General features: G+C 45.7%; 1 protein-coding gene across 1 annotated transcript in view; it reads right to left on the bottom strand.

The window, feature by feature from the left end:
- Positions 1-25021, bottom strand: part of DTWD2 (DTW motif tRNA-uridine aminocarboxypropyltransferase 2) — a 219075-nt gene that overhangs the window by 150125 nt on the left and 43929 nt on the right. Inside the window, exon 3 of the mRNA XM_075601155.1 lies at positions 16107-16197. Within this exon, the coding sequence (XP_075457270.1) occupies positions 16107-16197 (91 nt within the window). The remainder of the gene's footprint in view (positions 1-16106; positions 16198-25021) is intronic.

Here is a 25021-nt window from a genome sequence, read left to right as displayed (position 1 = left end):
TGGTGTGCAGCTTTTTCCCTTTAGTACCTTCCTACTATATGGCACATAGAAGTTTAAGTAGTGACGTAATAAAAAATCTTGGTTTATTAGTTCCAAAAATAGTTACAATAAAATATCAGATTAATCACAGGTTTTTTCCTCTGTGCTCTGTGATATTTAGATTTGTACTATTTGTGGAACTAATAAACCTGCAGTTTGTGAAGCATTAACTATTCAGTCATCATGATGTTAGAGTACAGCCTGTGTGTATAATACAATGCCTGCTATGATGTCTTTTTTTAATTTATTTTATTTAGTCGCAGTAGATAATTGATACAGACAAATCCACAAGAATAACGTTATAATATTGTGGGCGCCAGAAATCTTCTCATCCCATAATACATGAAAACACGAAGCTGCAAAGACGGATAATACAGATGGTATACACGTGAGTCACAAAATGTTTTAATTACTTTTTGTATATATGCCAGATCCCTATTTATTATCATATAGATCAGGGCTGTCAAATGCGCGGTCTGCTCAGCAAGATAATGCAAAGTGCAGAGACTGACCACGTGTCAGACGCTGGAACCCTGCAGTGTGAGCAGCAAGCAGGAGAGAGTCCGTCCGCACGGCTGATCGCCACACTATGGATGGGGTGGGGGGAGAGAAAGAGAGGGTAAAGGGGGGAGATTGAGAAAAAGGGGATGGGGGACAGAGAGGCTATATGAGGGGAGAGAGAGGCTACATGGGGAGGGAGAAAGAGGGGATTGGGAGAGAGGCTATATGGGGAGGGAGATAGAAAAAGGGGATGGGGAGAGAGGCTATATGGGGGAGAAGGAGAGAGAAAGAGGGGATGGGGGAGAGAGGCTATATGGGGGAGGAGAGAAAAAGAGGGGATGGGGAGAGAGGCTATATGGGGGAGAGGGAGAGAGAAAGAGGGGATGGAGAGAGAGAGAGGAGTCACTACAATTGACGAAAGCTTAGTGTGTAAATATGTTGATCATGTGGTGCGGCCCGAGTCTTGCAGCCAGATTTAAAAATTGGCCCCAAACATATTCTGAGTTTGACGGGCCTGATATAAACCATGATCTTTTTGGATAAAGTGACTTTCCCAAGGTCACAATCAGCCGAGACAGGGCTCTCCGCTTTGCTCCCTGAGCAGCTCCTACAGCCCTTTAAAGCTGCAGTTCAAGCTGACGTTAAAAAAAAGTTCAATATGTGCATCAATACAATCTGCACTGACAAGTGATTAGCTAAATTGCCGATCGATTCGTTCTCCTGTAATCAATCGCTGAAGATTCAGCTCGGGGATTCATTATATCACTGTTAGGGCTGCAGAAGATTACCCAAGATGCAAAGTTCTGTGTGGAAGATCATGTGACCAGGCGGGCACTAGATACAATTAGTGCACTTCTAGAGAGAGGGCAGGGCTCAAGAGCCAGAGCCTGTTTAAGAAGAGGAAGGGGGTGTGACTTTGTAAATAGTTGCTATAGAAACAAAAAATGCTTGTTACATTAGAATACATTAAAATGTCTAAAAATTGTTTCTTTGTTTTTTGAAAAAAATGCTACAAGTATTTTCTCACACTACAGAACTGATTTATTTCAAACAAAAGCACACATGTACGATATTGCTTGAACTGCAGATTTAATATTTGATATGTGTATCTGTAAGAGATGTGTGCAGAGGTACGCAATGGAGACTGGTTTTATGGTGAAATTAAATAAGGCTTTATTGCGCCTGTTACATATCATATTTTAAAATTGTAGATCTGGGCAATTCTTACAGGATATTTCTTCTCTGTTAAAATGTTTCCATTTTTGCTCTCTTCGCACATATCAAACAGAAACCATTTCTTCTGCAAGTAGCATGAATATTTGTTTTGTAAGCTGATTTCAATTGGTTATTATATTTGTAAGATCAATATTGGTTAAACATACATCCGATACCACAATGTAGAATACACAACGGTTATTGTCAATAAAAAAAGAAAGAAAAGGCAATTATTTGCAATTAAGAAACTGATATAAATATAGGGGGGAAAAAAACATAAAAAGGAGGTTGCGTCAGGACAGTGGATTCCAGTAAATGAGTGCGTGACAAGGAAAGACGCTCATGGAGTTCACATTTTCAGTGACAATGATGGACATGACAGTTTTGCACCCAGAAGCTAATTAAAGTTCTTGTAAAAGTGCATGTACATTTTCATACAAACACTGTACTGTGAGCTTTTGCAAAAACTACAGGACAGCTTTCAGATGTGTCCTGAAGGATGAGGGGAATTTGGGCCATAAAATTGTACTATACAGAAGGATATATATACTATAGTAAGAAACTGTGATCTCCCATAAACTGTCCTCAACTCAACTATCCCACCTGACGGAATGAATATAAAGATACACAACATTAAAGTTGCAGACCAAGCAATATCCTACATGTGTGTTTTTTTTAATAAATCAGTTCTGTGCTATGAGAAAATACTTATAGCATTTTTTTTAACAACACTGAATGACATTTTTCATGTATTAAGTAACAAGCATTTTTTGTTTCTATAGCAACCATTTACAAAGTCACATCTCTTCCTCTTCTGAAACAGGCTCTGGCTCACCACTTTTTGAGCCCTGCCCTCTCTTAAGTAGTGCACCAATTGTATCTACTGACTGCCTGGTCACATGATTTTCCCCACAGAACTTTGCATCCTTGGTCCTCTTCTGCTGTACAGACAGCCATTTAGTGAACCCCCCAGCCGAATCTTCGCTGATCAATCTGCAGCTAAGCTAATTACTTATTGTGTGGATTGTATTGATGCACATATTAAAAAGGAGGGGGGGGGGGAAAAAACAAGCTTGGGCTGCTGCTTTAACACACATGTAAGATGTGGTGAGACCTGTCACAACCCCTATGAATTACTCTCACCCATCTTCTTGAAAAATGTATGTAGAAGCTGCGCATACCGTAGGAGTAGGGTTCGCTCTGTGTGTGTGTTTGGCCCGTAATATAGTGGGAGCACGCTGTGGTTAGCCAGACATTGTATACTAAGGCCCCGCGCGCGCACGGCAATGAGCGTGGAGTCGGCGATCGGGGGGGGGGGGAAGACTGTGAAAACGATGTTTTCGTGCCGCTAACGCTCAGTGTCTGCAGTGTGTGTGTGTGTGTGTGTGTGTGTGTGTGTGTGTGTGTGTGTGTGTGTGTGTGTGTGTGTGTGTGTGTGTGTGTGTGTGTGTGTGTGTGTGTGTGTGTGTGTGTGTGTGAAGGGGGATGTGTGTTGCATCACATAGGATTTCTTCAGAAGACGAAGATGATTATTTCTATTTACTGTAGGAATAATTTCTATCCCTGTTATAGTGTAAGAACAATTTTGTGGGTGCTTTTCTCAGTGGAAACATCGAGATATGGGAGTTTTAAAGGCCAGTTATATCTCATTAGGAAGAAATATTATTGTTAAAATAATAAGAACACATTTATACTTTTACATGCTTCTCCTGTGAGGAAACTGCTTTTTTTTATGAAGAGTATTAGAGGAATATATATATATATATATATATATATATATATATATATATATATATATATATATAAATATATATATATATATATATATATATATATGTATATATATATATATATATGTATATATATATATACACACACACACACACACACACACACACACACACACACACACACACACACACACACACACACACACACACTGCGTCTCCACAAATGCTTTTATACAATTGCATTTGGAGCATGTCAATATTATCCTGAGAACATACATTATTCCCTCTGATAATGGGCGGCAGAGACCTAATTACTTCAATAGATATTAACATGTTGGGTGCTGTGAATACAAACTTCTGCCAAACAGTGTTTGTGTGCGTGCGTGTGTGCGTGTGCGTGTTGTTCAAAGTGAGGCTTCTTGATGTGTTTACCTGCCCCATGTCGCTCACAGCAGCACGGACCATACACACAAAAAGTGTGCATCATATGCACGAGTGTTCGCACAGGCGCGAGCCCACTATATTACGGGCCTTAAACAAGACATTGAGAGATAGATAGACAGACAGACAGACAGACAGACAGATACGCAAGTAGCAGGGTTTTCCATGTACCTGTGCAGGACAGGTCCATTGTGGCTATTCTCCCTCCACTGCAGAGGTAAATGGGAATTGTCACAGGTAGTGTTAGGACCTGCATACTGGTCATGCCGTGACGTGGCTGAATGCTTATAACGCTTTGGCCAAAGGGTTTAACTAAATGACCCTTATTCATCAGAATACAAACATTTAAGTACAGGCATACCCCGCTTTAACATACGCAATGGGACCGGAGCATGTATGTAAAGTGAAAATGTACTTAAAGTGAAGCACTACTTTTTTCCCACTTTACGATGCATGTACTATACTGCAATCGTCATATACGTGCATAACTGATGTAAATAAGGCATTTGTAACCAAAATAAATACAATAGGCTTTATTCAAATAAAATGAATGGGAGCAAGCAAATAGGTGAGAGGAGCGCACGCAGGTCAGTACTGTATAGCAGCTCTCTCCTTCTCGCAGTCACGTGCTCCTTCTCGCTGTCTCTCTCTCCTTCTCGCAGTCTCTCTCTCCTTCTCGCAGTCTCTCTCTCCTTCTCGCAGTCTCTCTCTCCTTCTCGCAGTCTCTCTCTCCTTCTCGCAGTCTCTCTCTCCTTCTCGCAGTCTGTCTCTCACTCAGTCTCTCACTCTCTCTCACTCAGTCACACACTCACTCCGTCACGCACCCTCACTCAGTCACGCACACACGCACTCAGTCGCACACACGCACTCAGTTGCACACACACTCAGTCACACACTGTCACACACAGTCACTCAGTCACACACAGTCACTCAGTCACACACAGTCACACAGTCACTCAGTCACACACAGTCACTCAGTCACACACAGTCACACACACATTGTCACTCAGACACACACAGTCACACACACATTGTCACTCAGACACACACAGTCACACACACACACACACAGTCACACACACACACTGTCACTCACTCAGTCACACACACACACACACACACACTGTCACTCAGTCACACACACATACATTGTCACTCAGTCACACACACATACATTGTCACTCAGTCACACACACCCACACACACACACACCCACACACACCCACACACCCACACACATTGTCACTCAGTCACACACACATACATTGTCACTCAGTCATACACACACACACACACACACACACACACACTGTCACGCACTCTCACTCAGTCACGCACACACGCACTCAGTCGCACACGCACTCAGTCACACACAGTCACTCAGTCACACACAGTCACTCAGTCACTCAGTCACACAGTCACACACAGTCACTCAGTCACTCAGTCACACACAGTCACACACACATTGTCACTCAGAGACACACAGTCACACACACATTGTCACTCAGACACACACACACACACACACACACACAGTCACTCAGTCACACACACACACACACACACACACACACACACACACACACACACACACACACACACACACACACACTGTCACTCAGTCACACACACATACATTGTCACTCAGTCACACACACCCACACACACACACCCACACACACACCCACACACACACACACATTGTCACTTAGTCACACACACATACATTGTCACTCAGTCACACACACACACACACACACACACACAGTCACTCACTCAGTCACACACACACACACACACACACACACACACACACACACACACACTGTCACTCAGTCACACACATACATTGTCACTCAGTCACACACACATACATTGTCACTCAGTCACACACACACACACACACACACACACACACACACACACACACACACACGCGCGCGCACGCACACACACACACACACACACATTGTCACTCAGCCACACACACATTGTCACTCACTCAGACACACACACACACACACACACACACTGTCACTCAGTCATACACTGTCACACACTGTCACACACACTGTCACTCACTCAGTCACACACACTGTCACTCACTCAGTCACAGACACACACACACACACATACACACACACACACTGTCACTCAGACACACACACACACACACACAAGCAAAGATTGCAGCAGACGATCTTCTCCTCCCCCTCACAGCAGTCAGGAGCGAGCTCTGAGGAGGGAGGAGGGGGGAGGAGCGGGGGATCGGAGGAAGCAGAATCACGGGCTGCAGTAAGTGCGGGCAGAATTGCTGGTTAAGCTGCAGATTTATGGAGCTTGGGTGCAGGAGGAACGGAGACAGATGGGAGGGGGAACAGAGACAGATGGGAGGGGGAACAGAGACAGATCGGAGGGCAGAGGGAACAGGGAGATCGAGCATGAAGGAGGTTGCAGGAGTGTTGAGGTGCGCACGCCGCCCCCTGGTGTCCGTACTCGCGAAGCACGCGTACGTACACAGGGGGTAAGGTGCAACAACAAAAAAAATGTACGTACTAGTGAGTGTACGTAAAGCGAGTGTATGTAAAACGGGGTATGCCTGTATGTAACTATGTGTTTTGTCACATTGGGTGTAGCATTGAGCATTTTTGTCTTTTGTTATACGGTATACCTTTAGCCACGCTCAGTAGCACCCCTTTTGACAGACACACACACACACACACACAAACACACACACACACACACACACATATATATAAAAAGTGGTGGGTCTGTGGTTAGAGATTGCTGGGATTGTGTGTTTATTAACAGGGCAATGTGACTCAACCCCCAATGTAAAGCTTCCCCCCTGCAACGTCATAAGAACACCCAGTGAATGCACAGGAACACAGATGACATAGTCTAGTCCCCTAGTGCTCCGCACTGCCCATTTATAGTCAGAGGAAGTGGGGTACACTGCTGTTATATATACGTGTGTAGTCAGGTATCCCCTGGGCTACTAATTTCCCAGCCTTACACATAAGTCTAAGACCTGGGACCCTCCCCTGGTAACAAAAAGGGGCTGAAGCCCAAATTCAGGTTCTCTGTCTCTCGCTCCTCAGTGAGAAAGGTGTGTTCTATCCTCTCCCCTCAGGGGGAGTGGGATGTGTTCTGTACTGGACCAGGGACCTGGTTCCAGGCCTTCCCTCCCACAGGGGAGTGGAAGCACCTACCACATACTCCACCAGGGAGTATGGGAGACAAGGAGAGACTCCCGGGGCCTCAAGCTCCTGGGGTTGACTCCAGGGACACAGATATCCAGAAGGAGAATTGGAGCACAGCTACAAAAAAATGCTAGAGAGTGTTTCCCAAAATGAGAGGTTTATTATGGTCAGAGCATGGTTGACAAAAAAAATAGAGCCCTCAGGCCCCCACCGACATGTTTCGAGCGTGCGCTCTTTATCAAGGTACACCTTTTCAAGGCATTTTTTTGTAGCTGTGCTCCAATTCTCCTTCTGGATATCTGCCCTTGCTGTGGAGTACCGGATGCACGCACCTAGGAAGGTTAATCCCTGGGGGACCACCTGCCTTAAGTGAGTTTATTTACTCTATATACACCGTTTTTTCCCATTCAATGATTTGGCTGGACACTAGCTAGTGTGAGTATTTACCAATTGGGGTTATACTCTTCCGGTTTATTGATACCTGGTGGAAATAGGTGTTTATGCTATAGGTGGTCACCATTTACATGTGGGATATTCCAAGGACAAACACTATGTTATACTTATAATTGAAGTTGCTGAGTCTACGTTTTAAGAGCACCACACAGTCTGGTTTTCTCCAGGGACACAGATAAGAGGTTGCTGTGTATGTCAAGATGCTGTTAATGTATGCTGTAAGACAAGAATAAAGGCCACAGTTATGTTTTACTCCTGCCTGAGGCTGAGGCTGCAGTCTTTCAGGGAGAGGGAGAGGTTTTCCTGCAGTGACTGCACCTACCTCTGTTAGGCCCTGTTGGAATGGAGGCGCTGAACCGAAGATAAGAGCTACAGATCCGAAAGCCTGTCCTGTCTATCCCCACTAACACCGGCGGACACTCAGAATCCTGTAAGTCTAAGCAGATATGGAAGAATGTATCCGGCGCCACAGCAATCAGTCAGGCTTGAATCCAACTCCGGTAATAATACAAAAGGCTTTATTGAAAAGTAAAACCGATAGGCTACACCACAGCCTCCTCCTCTACGTGTTTCTCGCTATAATAGCGCTTCGTCTTGGAGTGGGGGAGGTGACTACAGACCCGACATTTAAAATGAAAAAGCCTGCGAACCGGAGCTAATTAGCCCTGCATCGGCTGTGTATCTCATAAGGGAGCATATGTGCGCTAGCAAGCAGATAGTTAACTAGCGCTAACATCCTTTATACATATAAGTATATAGGAGTATGATCATTATAATACTAAACATACCCAGTAAAATGGATTTGAAGTATAACTATAATGCATAGAGATATCAAAACAGCAGCATATGATACACGGGAGAATATATAAAAAACAAAGTAACACTTCAAAATTAGACAAAAAGTATGCTACAACATGGACACAGAACTTGAACCTAATCTTAGACTGAATGCACCAAAACATATAAATGGTGACATATTGCATAAGAAATATAGGTAAATCCCCAAGTCCATGGAGCAGAGAAAAGAGAACGAAAAGGAAACAAAGCAAGAAAAAAGAATAAGGGAATAGGAAGGAAAGGGGGGAGGAGCAGAGGGAGAAGGGAAAGAAAAAGGGAGGGGGGAGAGAAGGGGGGGAATGGGAAAAAAGGAAGAAAGAAAGGAAAGCAAAGAAAGGAAAAGAAGAGTGAGGAGAAACCGCTAGTAATGACCACACTAGAAAAACTGTAAAGGGCAACAGATTAAAACAAAACCAAATACAGGCATACCCCGGTTTAAGTACACTCACGAGTAAGTACATCTCGCTCAATAGGCAAACGGCAGCTCACGCATGCGCCAGTCAGCACGTCCTGAACAGCAATACCGGCTCCCTACCTGTACCGAAGGTGTACACAAGCGGGGAGACTATAGAGCCTGTTACAAATGCGTTATTTCTATCAGTTATGCACGTATATGACGATTGCAGTACAGTACATGCATCGATATGTGGGAAAAAGGTAGTGCTTCACTTTAAGTACATTTTCGCTTTACATACATGCTCCGGTCCCATTGCGTACGTTAATGTGGGGTATGCCTGTATGCAATATTAAATTGGAACTATGAACCTACAAAGTACATATAGTCACAAGGTACATATAATCACAAGAAACATCTTAGATCCCAATCTACATTCAGTCCGTTAGGTTGCAGCGTATTGAGTGTGAATATCCAATGTGCCTCTCGTTGATGCAGGATTTTAAACCTATCTCCTCCACGGGCAGGTAGGGCAACCTGTTCTTATGCAAAACATTGGAGCGATACTGCTGAACCTAAGGGACATGAATTGAAATGTTTAGACACAGGGTGTAACATATCTTTATTGCGGATCAACCTGAGGTGCTCTAGAATCCTAATCTTGAGCACACGACTCGTTAAACCGACATATTGTTTAGTACATCGGCATGTCAATAGGTTTACCACAAAATCAGATTGGCATGAGAGAGAAGATTGAATCTTGAATCTACGTGTTCCATCCTGGCTCGAAAAGTGTGTAGCTTTAACCATATTAGGACAGATTTTACACCGTCCACATCTATATGAACCCATTAGTTTGGGGAAAAAAGACCTTTCAGACTTAATGGGTTTGAGCACACTGGGTGACAATGTGTTGCCCAACGTAGGGGCCTGTAAGTCTAAGGCTGCGGCCAGGCAGGGAGCAGGCTCATGCGCGGTGACGTCACTCTCCCTGCTCGGCCGGGAGATTTGTGGCCGGCTAGGTGCGCGTGTGGGAGAGTGCGATTCAGGGGGCATGGCCATGACGTCACGGAGATGGTTCCCCCTCATTGGGCGAACCACTCACGTGACACGCGAGCGAGAGACAAATTAAATTTTGCTTGCTTCGGCAAGCAGCTAAGCGCTGAGCCTGCGCAGGCGCTCGCTCACACTGGCCACACACATTGCTGCAATGTGTTTAATCGCAGCCAGCGTGAGCGCGCTCGCCCGCTCAGTGCCACCCTGGCCGAGGCCTAACAGGTGAGCAGTACTACACCGGTAACCAGAACCAAATCTCCCTTAGGGTGGGGGTAAAGGGGTTACACGTGGAATTTATGATTCTCACATCTCCCCTTCCAGCTTCCCATTAAGACCCTCGCTCCCCCTACTCTGTTTTGTCCCATTAAGACCCACCAACTGCCATTGCTCTCTGCCTGTCTCTTTATCTCCCATCATCCTCTAAACTTTCTTCATGGCGTTAGTGCAGTGTGTTGCAAAGCATCAAAAAATGTTTTAGCTTTATCCTTGACCCGCGCTGCACGTCCCTCACTCCTGCTTGCAGTTAGTGTGGCCACAAGTAAAACAGGAGTGTGAGTATACAGGGGAACTGATTGATAGTGCATAGCAGAAAGGCTGCTCACTAACAGCGGGTGTAAACCCAGAGATAAATGATACCAAAAGTAAATTCACCAGGCATGCATACACTACCGACACACTTTATTAAAGTGTGGCCGGTACCGCAAGCCGGGAGATTTCCCGGCTTGCTAGTGGCCGCCCCTCGGCGTGCCGCGCGTCGTCACGCGTCTTCGGGAGCGTGCGCCCCCTGCACGCGCGTCCAGGGGCTCCCCGAGGGAACCCTGGTGTCCCGCGATCGCGGGACAGCGGCAGGGGGTTCCGGGGGACCCGGCGGACCCGGCAGCGGTAGGGAGAGCGCCCCGATCGGAGGGCGCTCTTCCTCTGCTTCGGCGCGCGCCCGTCACTCTCGGGCGCGCGCCAGGCTACTGCTGCGGCCAAGAACGGGCAAATGCTCGAATAAACTTGGCCGCAGCAGTACATTCATACGCACACACTTTGTTCACAAAAAAAGGGGCCCCTTACATTTTTTTGTCATATCTTCCAGGATAATTTGAGCAATTATAGGTCTGTAACAGTAGATTATTACATTTAAGAATTATTTGATAATCTAATAAATATTCTTTGGAATTAGTGACAGCATGATGACCTCATCAAGTGCATAGGTACAAAATGGTGTTAAGCGAAGAAGATAAGCACGTTACAAAGTGCTTCAGAAAGAGCAAGACTTATCTTCGTCGGAGCGACTGGACTGCAACGCCTGCATCTGGAGGAAGCGGAGACCCATATCAGCACAGCCAGATAAGACTTTCTTATATATTGCTCCCTGATAAATATATTATATTTTTGGACTGGGAACTGGCCTATCCAGCCACTCAAAGATAGTTACTGTAGGGCATGTATTTCCTATTATGTCTCCAAAGTGGAGTGGGTGTTTATTTTGTTTTTGTATGCTGTACAGAGTTTAAAAGAACAGGCTCAATAAAGCATGTTTTAATTTCACCCAAATTGGTCTCCATCAGTGTACCTCTGCACACATCTCTTTCAGGGACCAACGTCAAATGACGTTATGTTACCATGGCAATGTGACATCACATGCCGCCGTGACGTCATGATGCTGTCGGAGGGCTGCTTGTCAAGGTAAGTCCCTTAACTTTGTTACAAGGGGCTCCCCACTGCCAGCATGCCGCCTTGGGCCCAGCAAGACCGGCCCTGCATGAACCTACCGCAGTGTATCTCGTTGTTGACATAATACAGTAACATCAATTTAGTTACTATCAGCTGATTGTCTACATTGTACTTTTTATATAGTGTCTAAATAACAGACCTACAACTGTGCACATTTTCATGGTAATTGAGCAAGAAATATTTTCCTCAGACTTGCTGATTTCATCAGGGGATCTATATATATATATATATACAGTGGTCGACAAATCACCAAAAAATCTACTCGCCGAACAAAAAAATCTACTCGCCACCTGGTACCACACGTGTGCTGCATGGGCCAATAGGAGCTCGCCACGATGTTAAATCCACTCGCCCGGGGCGTGCAAATGTATAGGTTTGTCGAAGACTGTATATATATATATATATATATATATATATATATATATATATATATATATATATACACACACACACATATACACACACACACACACACACACACACACACACACACACACACACACACACAGTGACAAGAAAACGTTTGTGAACCCCAATGATAATGACGGAAATTCCATAGTTTTTCCACGATAACCTTCTTGAATCAAATATCCAATAGGGTTTATATTTAACAATTCCATGTCTTTTGTAACAAAATGGTGTATGAATTAGACAAACAATTAGTAGTTATGAATCAGGGTATGTGCAAAGGTAAGTGAAATGACGGTTTAATCTAAATTAAAGGGGATAATCAGGTGTTTAAATAATTAGGTAAATCTTCAGGGGTGAGTTTGGGAGGCCCCACCCTATATAAAGATCAGAAACTTTGTGAGTTTGGTCTTCACCATACAGGTGTGTGGAAACACGTCATGCCAAAATCAAAATAAATCTCTATGAGAACCTCAGAAAAGTAGTTATTTATGCTCATCAGTCTAGAGAGGGTTACAAAACCATTTCTAAGGATTTGGGGCTCCACCAATCCACTTTCAGACAATCTACAAATGGAGAAAGTTCAAGACCACAGTTACTTTTACCAGGAACGGTCGTCCTACCAAAATCTCTCCAAGAACAAAACGGCAAATCATCCAGGAAATCACAAAGAACCCCAGAGTAACATCCAAGGATCTGCAGGCCACTCTCGTCTTGTCTAATGTGAGTGTTCATGACTCAACTATCAGAAAAAGACTGGATAAGAATGGTGTTCATAGAAGATAGCCAGGAGGAAACCACTGCTCTCTAAAAAGAACATTGCTGCCTGTCTGAAGTTTGCAAAAGAGCACACAGCTGATCCACAATACTTCTGGAACAATGTTCTCTGGACAGATGAGTCAAAGGTAGAACTTTTTGCCCAAACACTGCGTTCGAACAGAACTACCTCATCCCAACCGTCAAGCATGGCAGTGGGAGTGTGATGGTTTGGGGCCTCAGGACCTGGACCGCTTGCCATCATTGACACAACCATAAATTCTGCATTTTATCAGAAGATTCTAGAGAAGAATGTCAGGCCATCCGTCTGTGAGCTGAAGTGGGTCGGGCAGCAGGAAAATGTTCCTAGACATAAAAGCAGATCTACGAAAAAATGGCTGCAGAGAAGAAATTCCGCACTTTAGAATGGCCTAGTCAAAGTCCAGACCTAAACTTCAACGAAATGTTGTGGCAGAACCTGAAATGAGGTGTCCATGCAAGGAAGCCCTCAAATGTCACTGAGTTGAAGCCATTTTGTAAGGAAGAAAGGGCCACAATTCCTCAAATCCGATGTGAGAGACTGACCAGCAGTTACAGGAAACACTTAGTTGAAGTCACAGCTGCTCAAGAGGGTGCCACCAGGTACTGAATCTAAGGCCATGGTACAAAATACAGCGGAGAGCCGCACTGAGCCAGGAAACTTACCTCCTGCATCTGGCATGTGTGGGGCTTTGGTAGACGGTTCCGCAGGCGTGTGGAATTGCAGCCAACAGATCAGTTAATTTTTTGCGCTGAGGGAAGCGTGGGGGCCGGTGAAAAGCCAATGGCACGTGACCGGCAAAAGCCAATGGCAATCCGTGACGTCGCCGCCTTGACGTGGCACGCTAGCCCCGCCTCCCAACCGCCTCACAAGCGTGGTCGCTGACGCTCATGCCAGGACACAAAAAAGCTCCTGCTTGAGCAGGAGAGCATGAGCGTCAGCGCAGCTCAACACTGTATTTTGTACTATGGCCCCGGCCTAAAGGTTTACATACTTTTTCACACATGGATATTGAATGTTGTATCATTTGTGGATAAATAAATGTGGAAAATCATCATGTTTTTGTGTCATATCTTTATCTATTATTAGGACTTAGATTAAGATCTAATAAAATTTTAGGTTTGAAATAAGTGAAAAGTGTGTTGTTGCACGGTTTTGTGCCATTATCAGTGTCTTTAAGTTCGTTATGAAGTTTTCGAGAACACCTGCTACAATACACACAGAAAGAACCTACCACACGCACACCACTAGTGGCCACATACAGCCCTACCCCAGAGGGAATACGAAACATATTGATTGGATTTTCTTTAATTGTGCATTTTTTAATTATTTAAATGTCCCGGTCACATGGGTCGTGACGCGGGAAAATTTAAACATAGCGAGGATACCGGCACACCATAATGTGGCCTGTAACTCGAGAAGCAGGGGGTCTCCGACCTGAAATTAACGCGGTTCAGCTCCAGAGACCCCCTGCTTCAATACTGTGTTATTAAAATAAAAGCTGTGCGATCGACTATTATAGGCGCACCGGGACAGGTACTGATTCTGTCTCACTCTTAGTGCGCGTCTCTGACAGACAGGTGCAACCCGATAGGATTCATACAGCGAGAGTCCCGCGCCGTGTTAATCCCAATGGGCCATTCATTAAGTCTCATTACTGGGAATCCGCGAGCACAGATGAAAAAAGCACGGTGCTGCAGCGGATTTAGGTGTTGCAGCTCGACCAACCATAATGCTGCATCTGTAACTCTAATTAATTATGCTTACTTTATTTGTACATAAACAAAAAACACGCAGTGACATCACACAAAAGAAGTTGCCAGAAGAAATGAAACCCACCCCTTGTCTCAGCTCACCATGCTTACAAGCCAACTTTAAAAAGATATAACCACCTAAAAATGTAGCTGGCATTCATAGAATATGGATCTAGAAGGGACTACACCTTTACGCAGTGAAAGATTGCAAGGCAGATACTCTGCCTCACTAAAGATACCGCGAGCGTTTTTGTGCGTTTTTAATTACTCCACATATTTTGTAAAGCTCTAACATGACACTTTTCAATGGGTCTTACAAATATTCTAGCAATGCTTCCCGGCCCACCAAAAGCCTTTGCTAAATGATATTCCTATAACGTGTTTGTATACTAAACAATTACAGGTCATAGACTTTATCACAGTCACTAAACACTGTCACCATGCGTTCACTGGATGGATGGATGGCACAAGGAATTTTCCAGCCCACTTGCTGTACATCCAGGAGAAAAGCAGTATTTTTTATGAGACGCCTCTAAACTCATTCAAAAATCATATCCATCTTGTACAGCAGCAGTGGGGATGCATATACTGAGCTATACAGCCTGTCTCCTGTGAACTGTTTCTGCAAAATCACTGGTTAAAGATGGGGGACGAAAAATGCTTTGTTTAACCCTTTTTTTGCTGCCAAAACGGATCACAATTGATTGCTACCAAATGTGATTCTAGGGCCTCTCTGACAGGTTCAGGGATAATAATTATCTTGGACAGCACCCACAATAGACAAATTAGCCAACATGCATTTCACAAGGCCTTGCTAGTAATATAACTCCCATAACCGGGATAACATGTAATATGTAGTTGCAGCATCATTAACCTGAATCAGAAGATTTGCATAATGGATTTGACGATTTAAATGGTCAAATACATTATAAAATGTATATATTTACTGTAATAACAGTGGGAATATACATAAGTGAGAGGACCTTTTAAAAGCTTCCAATACTTTCCACATGTTGAAATTACTATACAAAGAACTCATGCAAAGGCAAGGTTTTTATTTGTCCTGGTGTGTTATTAATGTGGATAATGTTTAGTAAAGCTGTGGGGAAAAAAAAAACATTTTCAAATATGTAATGGCTACAAATATTAAATCCAAATATATTCATTTTAATATTATTCCATTTAAATTCTAATGAACAATCAAATAATTATTTTATGATATGTACATGATTCCTGGTACTGTGAGACTAAATGACAAACATTAGTCAGTCCCCTCCCAAACAGCATTAGTAAAGTAAATCCTTCAGAGTGCAACCTGGTGAAATATACAGGCCGATGCTTATTTTTAAACTATGTCTTGTGCTTCCTCAAACGTTCTAGCCTAGTTGCAACGCTAAGCAACTTTTAGTGCATATTACATCAAATGATGGGTAAAGTTCTAGCTGTGCTTAGCAGGAAGCTGCAGATGTTGAAACCAGACAGTTTCCTTTTGCCCTTTCCCACACTTCAGAACTAAGCAGGTGGTTGAACTTGAACCCTTCCCATAGCCTTACTCACCTCAGCTGGATGCTGAACAATGTACAAGCAAGTGGAGACGTGCAGTGGATGCGCTGGCAGGAAGGGACACAGGCACACCTTCTGAGGACGGCTAGAAAGATAAAAGCAAAGCCAAGTTAGCAAACGTGTACCAACAATGTGTTATTTTATTCATCACAGGCATGAGATGTAATTCTTTCTGCACCAAGAAATGCAGGAACACATTTCATTGTGGACATCAAATTATTATTGAATTTAATATACAATGTACCCGTGTTTGGGCCGAATATAGTACGGCATCGCACATAATACGAACCTAAAGTTTTAAAGGTGTTCTACTTGAAAAATAAAAGGTGTTAGGCTGCGCATATAATACGAGTACAGTTTTCGGAAGGACATTTTTAGGAAAAAATACATAGCACTATATTCAGGCCAATACGGTGTGTGTGTGTGTGTGTGTGTGTATATATATATTTATGTGTATATGTATATTCTGTTTCTGCATATATTTATAGCATGCACTGTGTATGTATGTGGTGTATGTGTATTTATGCATATGGTATGTATATCTGGTGTGTTTGTTTATTGTACGCTTCCACGTACAGTATAAGGAGCTTGCTTATTGTATGGTGTATACGTGTGTATATGGTGCATGTAGCGTGAATCTGTGTTTTATGTGTGGGCTGCTTGGTTCCTGGGCCGGTTGGTTGGGCTTGCTCCCCGGGATAACATTTGTCAGCCAGCCCCTGCTTGCGATATGACCAACTCACTGCCAGTTTAATATCTGCAACCCTTAAGATGTCACAGACTTTTGTTTGCTTCCGAGCTCATTCATTCTTTTTTCTCTCTTTGCTAATACCCAGTATATATATATCTCCATACTTCTGTTGAGCATTCTGAAGCTTCTGAATGATCTGCATATCCTAGGGTTCAAGTTTCACATCCATTTGTGAGCACAGTTAAAAAAAAAAAAACACTGGTCGAACACTTTCCCATTGAAATATTGTCCATTTTATTACCAAAGCTTCTAGTTCTATTAAGTAAACAGTATTTTGATCTTTGTAGACTTGAAACATTTGTTGATCACCTTGGTCTTACCAAGATTCATATGGAGGTCCACCTTCTTACTTGCTTTCGCGAGTTCTCCAATTCATTTAGGGAGGTCTTCTGGACGGACTTATGGCAAAAATAAAATGTTGTCTGCTGCACACCCTTATCTTCCTTGTATTTCCATGTTTTGTTTATTTTCATATCTCATGGTTGATGAAGCATTCTCATAAATGTCCCTCACCAGTGTATGCTTCGTCAAAAAAAAAAATTCTTAATGCATTTTATAACTGCTGAGGTCTTAAATATGTTTTTGGAATTTAAAACCCCAAGCGAAGTAATAGATCATGTATTACTTTCAGAAATCACTTTTTGTACATCTTGAATGTGGTCCATTGTGTTGTATCAACTGTGAGATCCTGTTCTCTAGGCTGGAAAAGTACCGTATCTGCTGCAGCCAATTAGTGAGTATCTCTGTAAAAATCTTGTAACTGATTGAAAGGAGACTGATTGTTTTGCAGTTTTTCAGGTCTTTTTTGTTATGTACAGATGTAGCCGGGGTTATTGCACCCGCTGGTGTGTTATGGTGGAATATTCTTTTATATTCTGCATTATCGTTACCATTGAATTCTATAGAAAATCTGTGCTATTCTGTTTTATAACTCGATATTATTCATTGAGCATGTGCAATAACCTTTGCTGTACTATATTCCTATAAAGATAACTGCTTTAAGAAATCAGAAGTCTCTGCTTCCATTCAGAAAGGAATTAAAAACCTTCCTTTTTAAACAAAACATCACAAACTGACCCTTATACCCCGGCAGCCATCTTTCCTGCTCCCGTTCATGTTTCCCACCCTTTGTTGGTCTTCCTTTTCTTTCGGTAGGTCCCGGTTGTAGGTTTGGCGTGGGTGTTCTAAGTTCCTACAAGCGCTCTAGTACGGAGTTTATTGGTGAGTAGCGTGTTAGAAAGAATTCAAAATAAATAATATCTATACTATATTTCTAAGTTTTTTATTCCGTCTCTTTGTTTGTATGTCTAAAGCATTGAAATCTCACAAACGGCACGACGTAGCACAACAAAACTTTTACTGGACATTGTGCTGCGGATTTGTAGGTCAACGCAACTATTTTGAGCTTCCAATGTGACTCACCTCCCAAATTATGGACATTCTACGTTTCCATCGGGTGTCCTGCAAAAATGTTAGAGCGGGGGGGGCGTGGCTACTAAGGGAGGGGGCATGTCCTTGGCTGGATCGTGTGTGATGTGAGATGTGCGGGGGAGATGTACCAGCAGGGGGGCGGGAGGGAGGGTGGACAGGGAGATGTGCCGGCAGCGGGGGAGATGTACCAGCAGCGAGGGGAGTTGCGAGGTGATGTGCCAGCTAGCGTGGGGAGATGTAACAGTGTGGGGGTGGGGGGGAGATGTGCCGGCAGCGAGGGGAGTTGCGGCAGCAGTGCGGGGAGATGTGCCGGCAGCGGGCACAAAAGCTAGTCACTACAGGCATACCCCGCATTAACGTACGCAATGGGACCGGAGCATGTATGTAAAGCGAAAATGTACTTAAAGTGAAGCACTGCCTTTTTTCCACTTATCGATGCATGTACTGTACCTCAATCGTCATATAGGTGCATAACTGATGTAAATAACGCATGTGTAACAGGCTCTATAGTGTCCCCGCTTACGCACAGCTTCGGTACAGGTAGGGAGCCGGTATTGCTGTTCAGGACGTGCTGACAGGCGCATGCGTTAGCTGGCGTTTGCCTATTGGAGACATGTACTTACTCGCGAGTAAGTGAGTGTCCTTAAAGTGAGTGTCCTTAAAGCGGGGTATGCCTGTATATAATTTGCTCTCTCACCGTCAAGTTAATTCATCAACTTTTCAATTTTGCCATCCAGTGAAAAAAAAAGGAAAAATATGCTTCGAATCTCAAAAAAAGGAGATAATCAGTGTACTACTGTACATCACAAGGAACAAAATACTGCTGCTTCCCAGTGCTGGTTAAAAAGTTTGTCATATTCGAACATATCGACATCGATAATACAAATCGTTACACAGTATTTATATTGGTTGTAAGATATTTCATTTGAACATTTCCTTATCTCAGCGAGTCAGCCAGTGAAGGGAATGGATGCTTTTGGAACATGCAGACGGACTGCATATTTATATATAAAATAAATCATTTCACCAGGCATGATACATTGAGATTTGAATTCAATTTTCAACAACAGGATGGAAAGGGCAGAATCAACAATTATAAACACATCTGAAGTTCAATGTTACTGAGGATTTGAGTTATCCAGTAGTGCTGTGAATTTTAATGGAACCGATAAGAGAATATAGAATGCCCAGATTCTTTATTTAACCGCGGGATAAGATGCAGTGATCTCAAGAATTAACTTAGATGGTCGTTACACACTTCACTACTGACTAACTAACTCAATCGTCGACAACATTGTTAGTCCTTGTTAAAGGTGTTAAAAACCACATATTCAAATCTCTCCAGGAAAGGGAGCAGTGGAGGGATAATGCTGGAAAGTAAATAAGCCTGTATTTTCAGAAAAATTGTTGGTTCAAAAGCAAAGACATGTTTTGTGCGCTCCTGTGGCAGCAAACAACCTAAATGAGGATTCTACAAAAATGTTTATAAATCAATATACCACAAAAAAGAAAAGAACATTTCTTAAAGCAGCAGTTCAAGCTATACCCTACATGTGTTGTTTTTTTTTTTTAATAAATCAGTTCTGTACTTTGAGAATATACTTGTAACATTTAAAATTAAAAAAAAAAATGTTTAATGTTTCTAATGTAGGAAGCATTTCCAAAGTGACAGCCCATTCCCCTTCTGATAGGCTCTGGCTCTTGAGCCCCGCCCTCTCTCTAGCAGTGAACTAATATTATCTAGTTACTTCCTTGTCAATCATATTCCAGGAACTACATTGCCCCAAATACTGTGCAAGAACTGAATTAAATAACCCTGAGCAAGCGATTGATTACAGGAGAACAGATCGATCTGCAGCTTAGCTAAACACTTGTCTGTGTAGATTGTATTGATGCACATATTGAATATATATATATATATATTTTTTTAAACGTCAGCTTGAACTTCAGCTTTAAAGTAGCAATGGTACCTCACCTCTTCCAAGATATAACCGGCATGTTAATGCTTTGCCCAAGAGGTGATAATTACTATTATAAACCAATGACATAAAAACAGTTCATATATTGTTCTAAATGTGAAAATAATTAGGTGTGAGAGGACTGCCCTGTGTAGTCCTGCCTTAAAACACATTGCTCCACGTAATCAATTGTAATGTAGCCTCAAGAAATCAGAAGCCTGCAATTCCTGCCGAAATACCTAAAACGTACCCAACACTCTCACTCAGGTTTCTAGTATTCCACAAAGAAAAACAGCTGAGGTTTGAACTGGAATACATTTAGGTGAGAGGTTAGTTATGCATTTAAAGTTTAACTACAGAGCAGAAGAGGCGAGATGAAACCATTTCATATTGAGTTTCAGTACTGAGAAGTAGCTTGCTGTAGTACTGTATGTGGGTGTGTGACTAAGTAACAGCACTAACAGAGGATGTCACATATCCCAGAGCAAGACCATGCATCATGAGAAACAAAGAGAGGAGGCCCCACCATATAACTACAATAAGCCCCCTGTATTTCAGCCTCGCGTGGGATAAACTCCCTCTGTACGCAACCCAACCTCTGCAGCTTCATCTTGCTTTAATCATGAGCGCCTACAGTGCAGCTCTATTTGGGTAGGAAACAGAGAATCAGAGAGGGGCCATTAGGACAGAAAAGTAATCTCCAGGGCATTTTCTCCTGGGAAACAAACTGGCAATGGAAATGGTGCTTCTTTTCAGTTAACATTGCAAAGCCCAGAAAGAAAAAAAAATCAAGTTTGAGGAAAGATGTGTCACGTTTTAAGAATAACACTCCAAATATTGTTCATAATGTTCCCACTGATGGGGTTTTTTTTAATGTATCAGATAAATAACCTGCAGCTGAGTGGCTGACCCCTTACGTCTTGTGTTTATGGCACAGTACCTGTAACACACTGCATAATCATAACAAAATTGCTCCTCCCTGACATAATCATGGAGAAAATTAAGAAAATGCAACTTCTCCCAGATTTCTGCATACAATCTTTTCAAACTCACTAATGCGTTTACATCCATGTGTCATTTGTGTTTTCTGTATAATAGTATACATAGCACTAATCTGCATAGCTATTACTGATGTTACATGGAGAGGCATCATTAGATTCCAGTAATATCGTTTGAGGAAATAATTCTTAAATGTACCTTAGCCTAGGGGTGCTCAACTCCAGTCCTAAAGATCCCCCAACAGGTCAGGTTTTAAGAGTATCCCCGCTTCAGCACAGGTGCTTCGTGCCACCTGTGCTGAAGCAAGGATATCATGAAAACCTGACCTTTTGAGGGGTCTTGAGAAGCTTATCCTACTGTATGTACCTTTTTTGAAGTCAAGAAATGTTATACCCAATTTGATGGGTCCTTGTGGATAGGAAGAGAGCAAGAATGTCACTATTATTTGATTACCAATGGTAGACACAAGGTTGTAGTATTGTTCTAAGTCAGGATACAACAGTTACCATGTAACAGTACACAGTCTGAGATATTTTCTTACTTCAAACCGGTATGTCTATGCCACAGCAGCACACAAATAGGTCTGTTCACCTCAGCAGATACTGTAGCTGACTAGGTAGGATGCAGTGAATTTACATCACAACTGAACGGCAATCCCACCTTTTAGAAAAGATCTACTAAGAGGGAAGCCTTTATTTTGTAAATACGGGAATGTGTTATAAAGATAATAAAATCAAGACAACCTACAGCACCTATACAGCTATAACAGGATGCCGTTTACAAATGTTTCATGCAAGACACAGAATATTGTCTTCCCTGTAGTCAGCCTGTCCTCGCCCAAAAAATGGGATTGACATAATGTATATGCATTTCATACAGTACAGTAAGAGTTCAGTAATCATGGGCTGAAATGTCTGCATTCTCGGTGAGCCATTTCCACACTAGCAATGGAAGCAGTGAAAAGCTCAATTTAGACTCAATAACAGATTGGAAAAGCAACAAGCTAACAGTTTAATAAGAATTCATCCCTCTTTCCAACCACTGGCATAAATAGGAAACTAGCTGAGAGACCCGGCGTTGCCCGTGAGTTAAATTTCCCGCTAGGAAAGGGGGGGGAGAGGGGGGAAAAGGGTGGGGGACAGTGGACAGGAGGAGGGGGGGGGACAGTGGACTGGAGGGGGGAACAATGGAGGGGGGGGGGGGACAGTCAGCACACACACACAGTGACACACACACACACACACACACACACACAGTGTCACACACACACAGTGTCACACAGTATCACACAGTGTCACACACACACAGTGTCACACACACACACAGTGTCCCACACACAGTGTCACACACACAGTGACAGACACACACACACACACACACACACACAGTGACACAGTGACACAGTGACACAGTGACACAGTGACACACACACACACACACACACACAGGAGGTGAGTGGAGCATCGGGCGGGGGGGAGGTGATTGGAGCATCAGGCGGGGGGGGAGGTGAGTGGAGCATCGGGCGGGGGGGGAGGTGAGTGGAGCATCGGGCGGGGGAGGTGAGGTGAGTGGAGCATCGGGCGGGGGGGAGGTGAGTGGAGCATCGGGCGGGGGGGGGTGAGTGGAGCATCGGGGGGGGTGAGTGGAGCATCGGGCGGGGGGGGAGGTGAGTGGAGCATCGGGCGGGGGGGAGGTGAGTGGAGCATCGGGCGGGGGGGGGTGAGTGGAGCATCGGGCGGGGGGGGGAGGTGAGTGGAGCATCGGGTGGGGGGGAAGGTGAGTGGAGCATCGGGCGGGGGGGAGGTGAGTGGAGCATCGGGCGGGGGGAGGTGTGTGGAGCATCGGGCAGGGGGGGGAGGTGTGTGGAGCATCGGGCGGGGGGGAGGTGTGCGGAGCATCGGGCGGGGGGGGAGGTGAGTGGAGCATTGGGCGGGGGGGAGGTGAGTGGAGCATTGGGCGGGGGGGAGGTGAGTGGAGCATCGGGCAGGGGGGAGGTGAGTGGAGCATCGGGCGGGGGGAGGTGAGTGGAGCATCGGGCGGGGGGAGGTGAGTGGAGCATCGGGCGGGGGGGAGGTGAGTGGAGCATCGGGCGGGGGGGGGGGAGGTGAGTGGAGCATCGGGCGGGGGGGAGGTGAGTGGAGCATCGGGTGGGGGGGGAGGTGAGTGGAGCATCGGGCGGAGGGGGAGGTGAGTGGAGCATCGGGCGGGGGGAGGTGAGTGGAGCATCGGGGGGGGAGGTGAGTGGAGCATCCGGCGGGGGGGAGGTGAGTGGAGCATCGGGGGGGAGGTGAGTGGAGCATCGGGGGGGAGGTGAGTGGAGCATCGGGGGGGAGGTGAGTGGAGCATCGGGGGGAGGTGAGTGGAGCATCGGGGGGGAGGTGAGTGGAGCATCGGGGGAGGTGAGTGAAGCATCGGGGGGGGAGGTGAATGGAGCATCGGGGGGGAGGTGAGTGGAGCATCAGAGGGGGGAGGTGAGTGGAGCATTGGGGGGGGGAGGTGAGTGGAGCATCTGGGGGGAGGTGAATGGAGCATCGGGGGGGAGGTGAGTGGAGCATCAGGGGGGGGAGGTGAGTGGAGCATCAGGGGGGGGGGAGGTGAGTGGAGCATCGGGCGGGGGGGAGGAGTGGAGCATCGGGCGGGGGGGGAGGTGAGTGGAGCATCGGGCGGGGGGGAGGTGTGTGGAGCATCGGGCGGGGGGGGGAGGTGTGTGGAGCATCGGGCGGGGGGGGGGAGGTGTGTGGAGCATCGGGCGGGGGGAGGTGAGTGGAGCATCGGGCGGGGGGGAGGTGAGTGGAGCATCGGGCGGGGGGAGGTGAGTGGAGCATCGGGCGGGGGGGAGGTGAGTGGAGCATCGGGCGGGGGGGAGGTGAGTGGAGCATCGGGCGGGGGGGAGGTGAGTGGAGCATCGGGCGGGGGGAGGTGAGTGGAGCATCGGGCGGGGGGGAGGTGAGTGGAGCATCAGGCGGGAGGGGAGGTGAGTGGAGCATCGGGCGGGAGGGGGGGTGAGTGGAGCATCGGGCAGGGGGGGGGAGGTGAGTGTAGCATCGGGCGGGGGGGGAGGTGAGTGGAGCATCGGGCGGGGGGGGAGGTGAGTGGAGCATCGGGCGGAGGGGGAGGTGATTGGAGCATCGGGCGGGGGGGGGAGGTGAGTGGAGCATCGGGCGGGGGGGAGGTGAGTGGAGCATCGGGCGGGGGGGAGGTGAGTGGAGCATCGGGGGGGGGGGGGTGAGTGGAGCATCGGGGGGGAGGTGAGTGGAGCATCGGGGGGGAGGTGAGTGGAGCATTAGGGGGGGAGGTGAGTGGAGCATCGGGGGGAGGTGAGTGGAGCATCGGGGGGAGGTGAGTGGAGCATCGGTGGGGGGGAGGTGAGTGGAGCATCGGGGGGGGAGGTGAGTGGAGCATCGGGGGGGGAGGTGAGTGGAGCATCAGGGGGGAGGTGAATGGAGCATCGGGGGGAGGTGAGTGGAGCATCAGGGGGGGGGGTGAGTGGAGCATCGGGGGGGGAGGTGAGTGGAGCATCGGGGGGAGGTGAGTGGAGCATCGGGGGGAGGTGAGTGGAGCATGGGGGGGAGGTGAGCATGGGGGGGGGAGGTGAGTGGAGCATGGGGGGGGTGAGTGGAGCATGGGGGGGGGAGCTGAGCGGAGCACCGGGGGGGAGCTGAGCGGGGAGCTGAGCGGAGCACCGGGGGGGAGCTGAGCGGAGCACCGGGGGGGAGCTGAGCGGAGCTCCGGGGGGGAGCTGAGCGGAGCTCCGGGGGGGAGCTGAGGGG

The sequence above is a fragment of the Ascaphus truei genome, chromosome 1, assembly GCF_040206685.1.
Source record: "Ascaphus truei isolate aAscTru1 chromosome 1, aAscTru1.hap1, whole genome shotgun sequence".
Lineage (NCBI taxonomy): Eukaryota > Metazoa > Chordata > Amphibia > Anura > Ascaphidae > Ascaphus > Ascaphus truei.
This window is presented reverse-complemented; position numbering and strand designations above follow the sequence as displayed.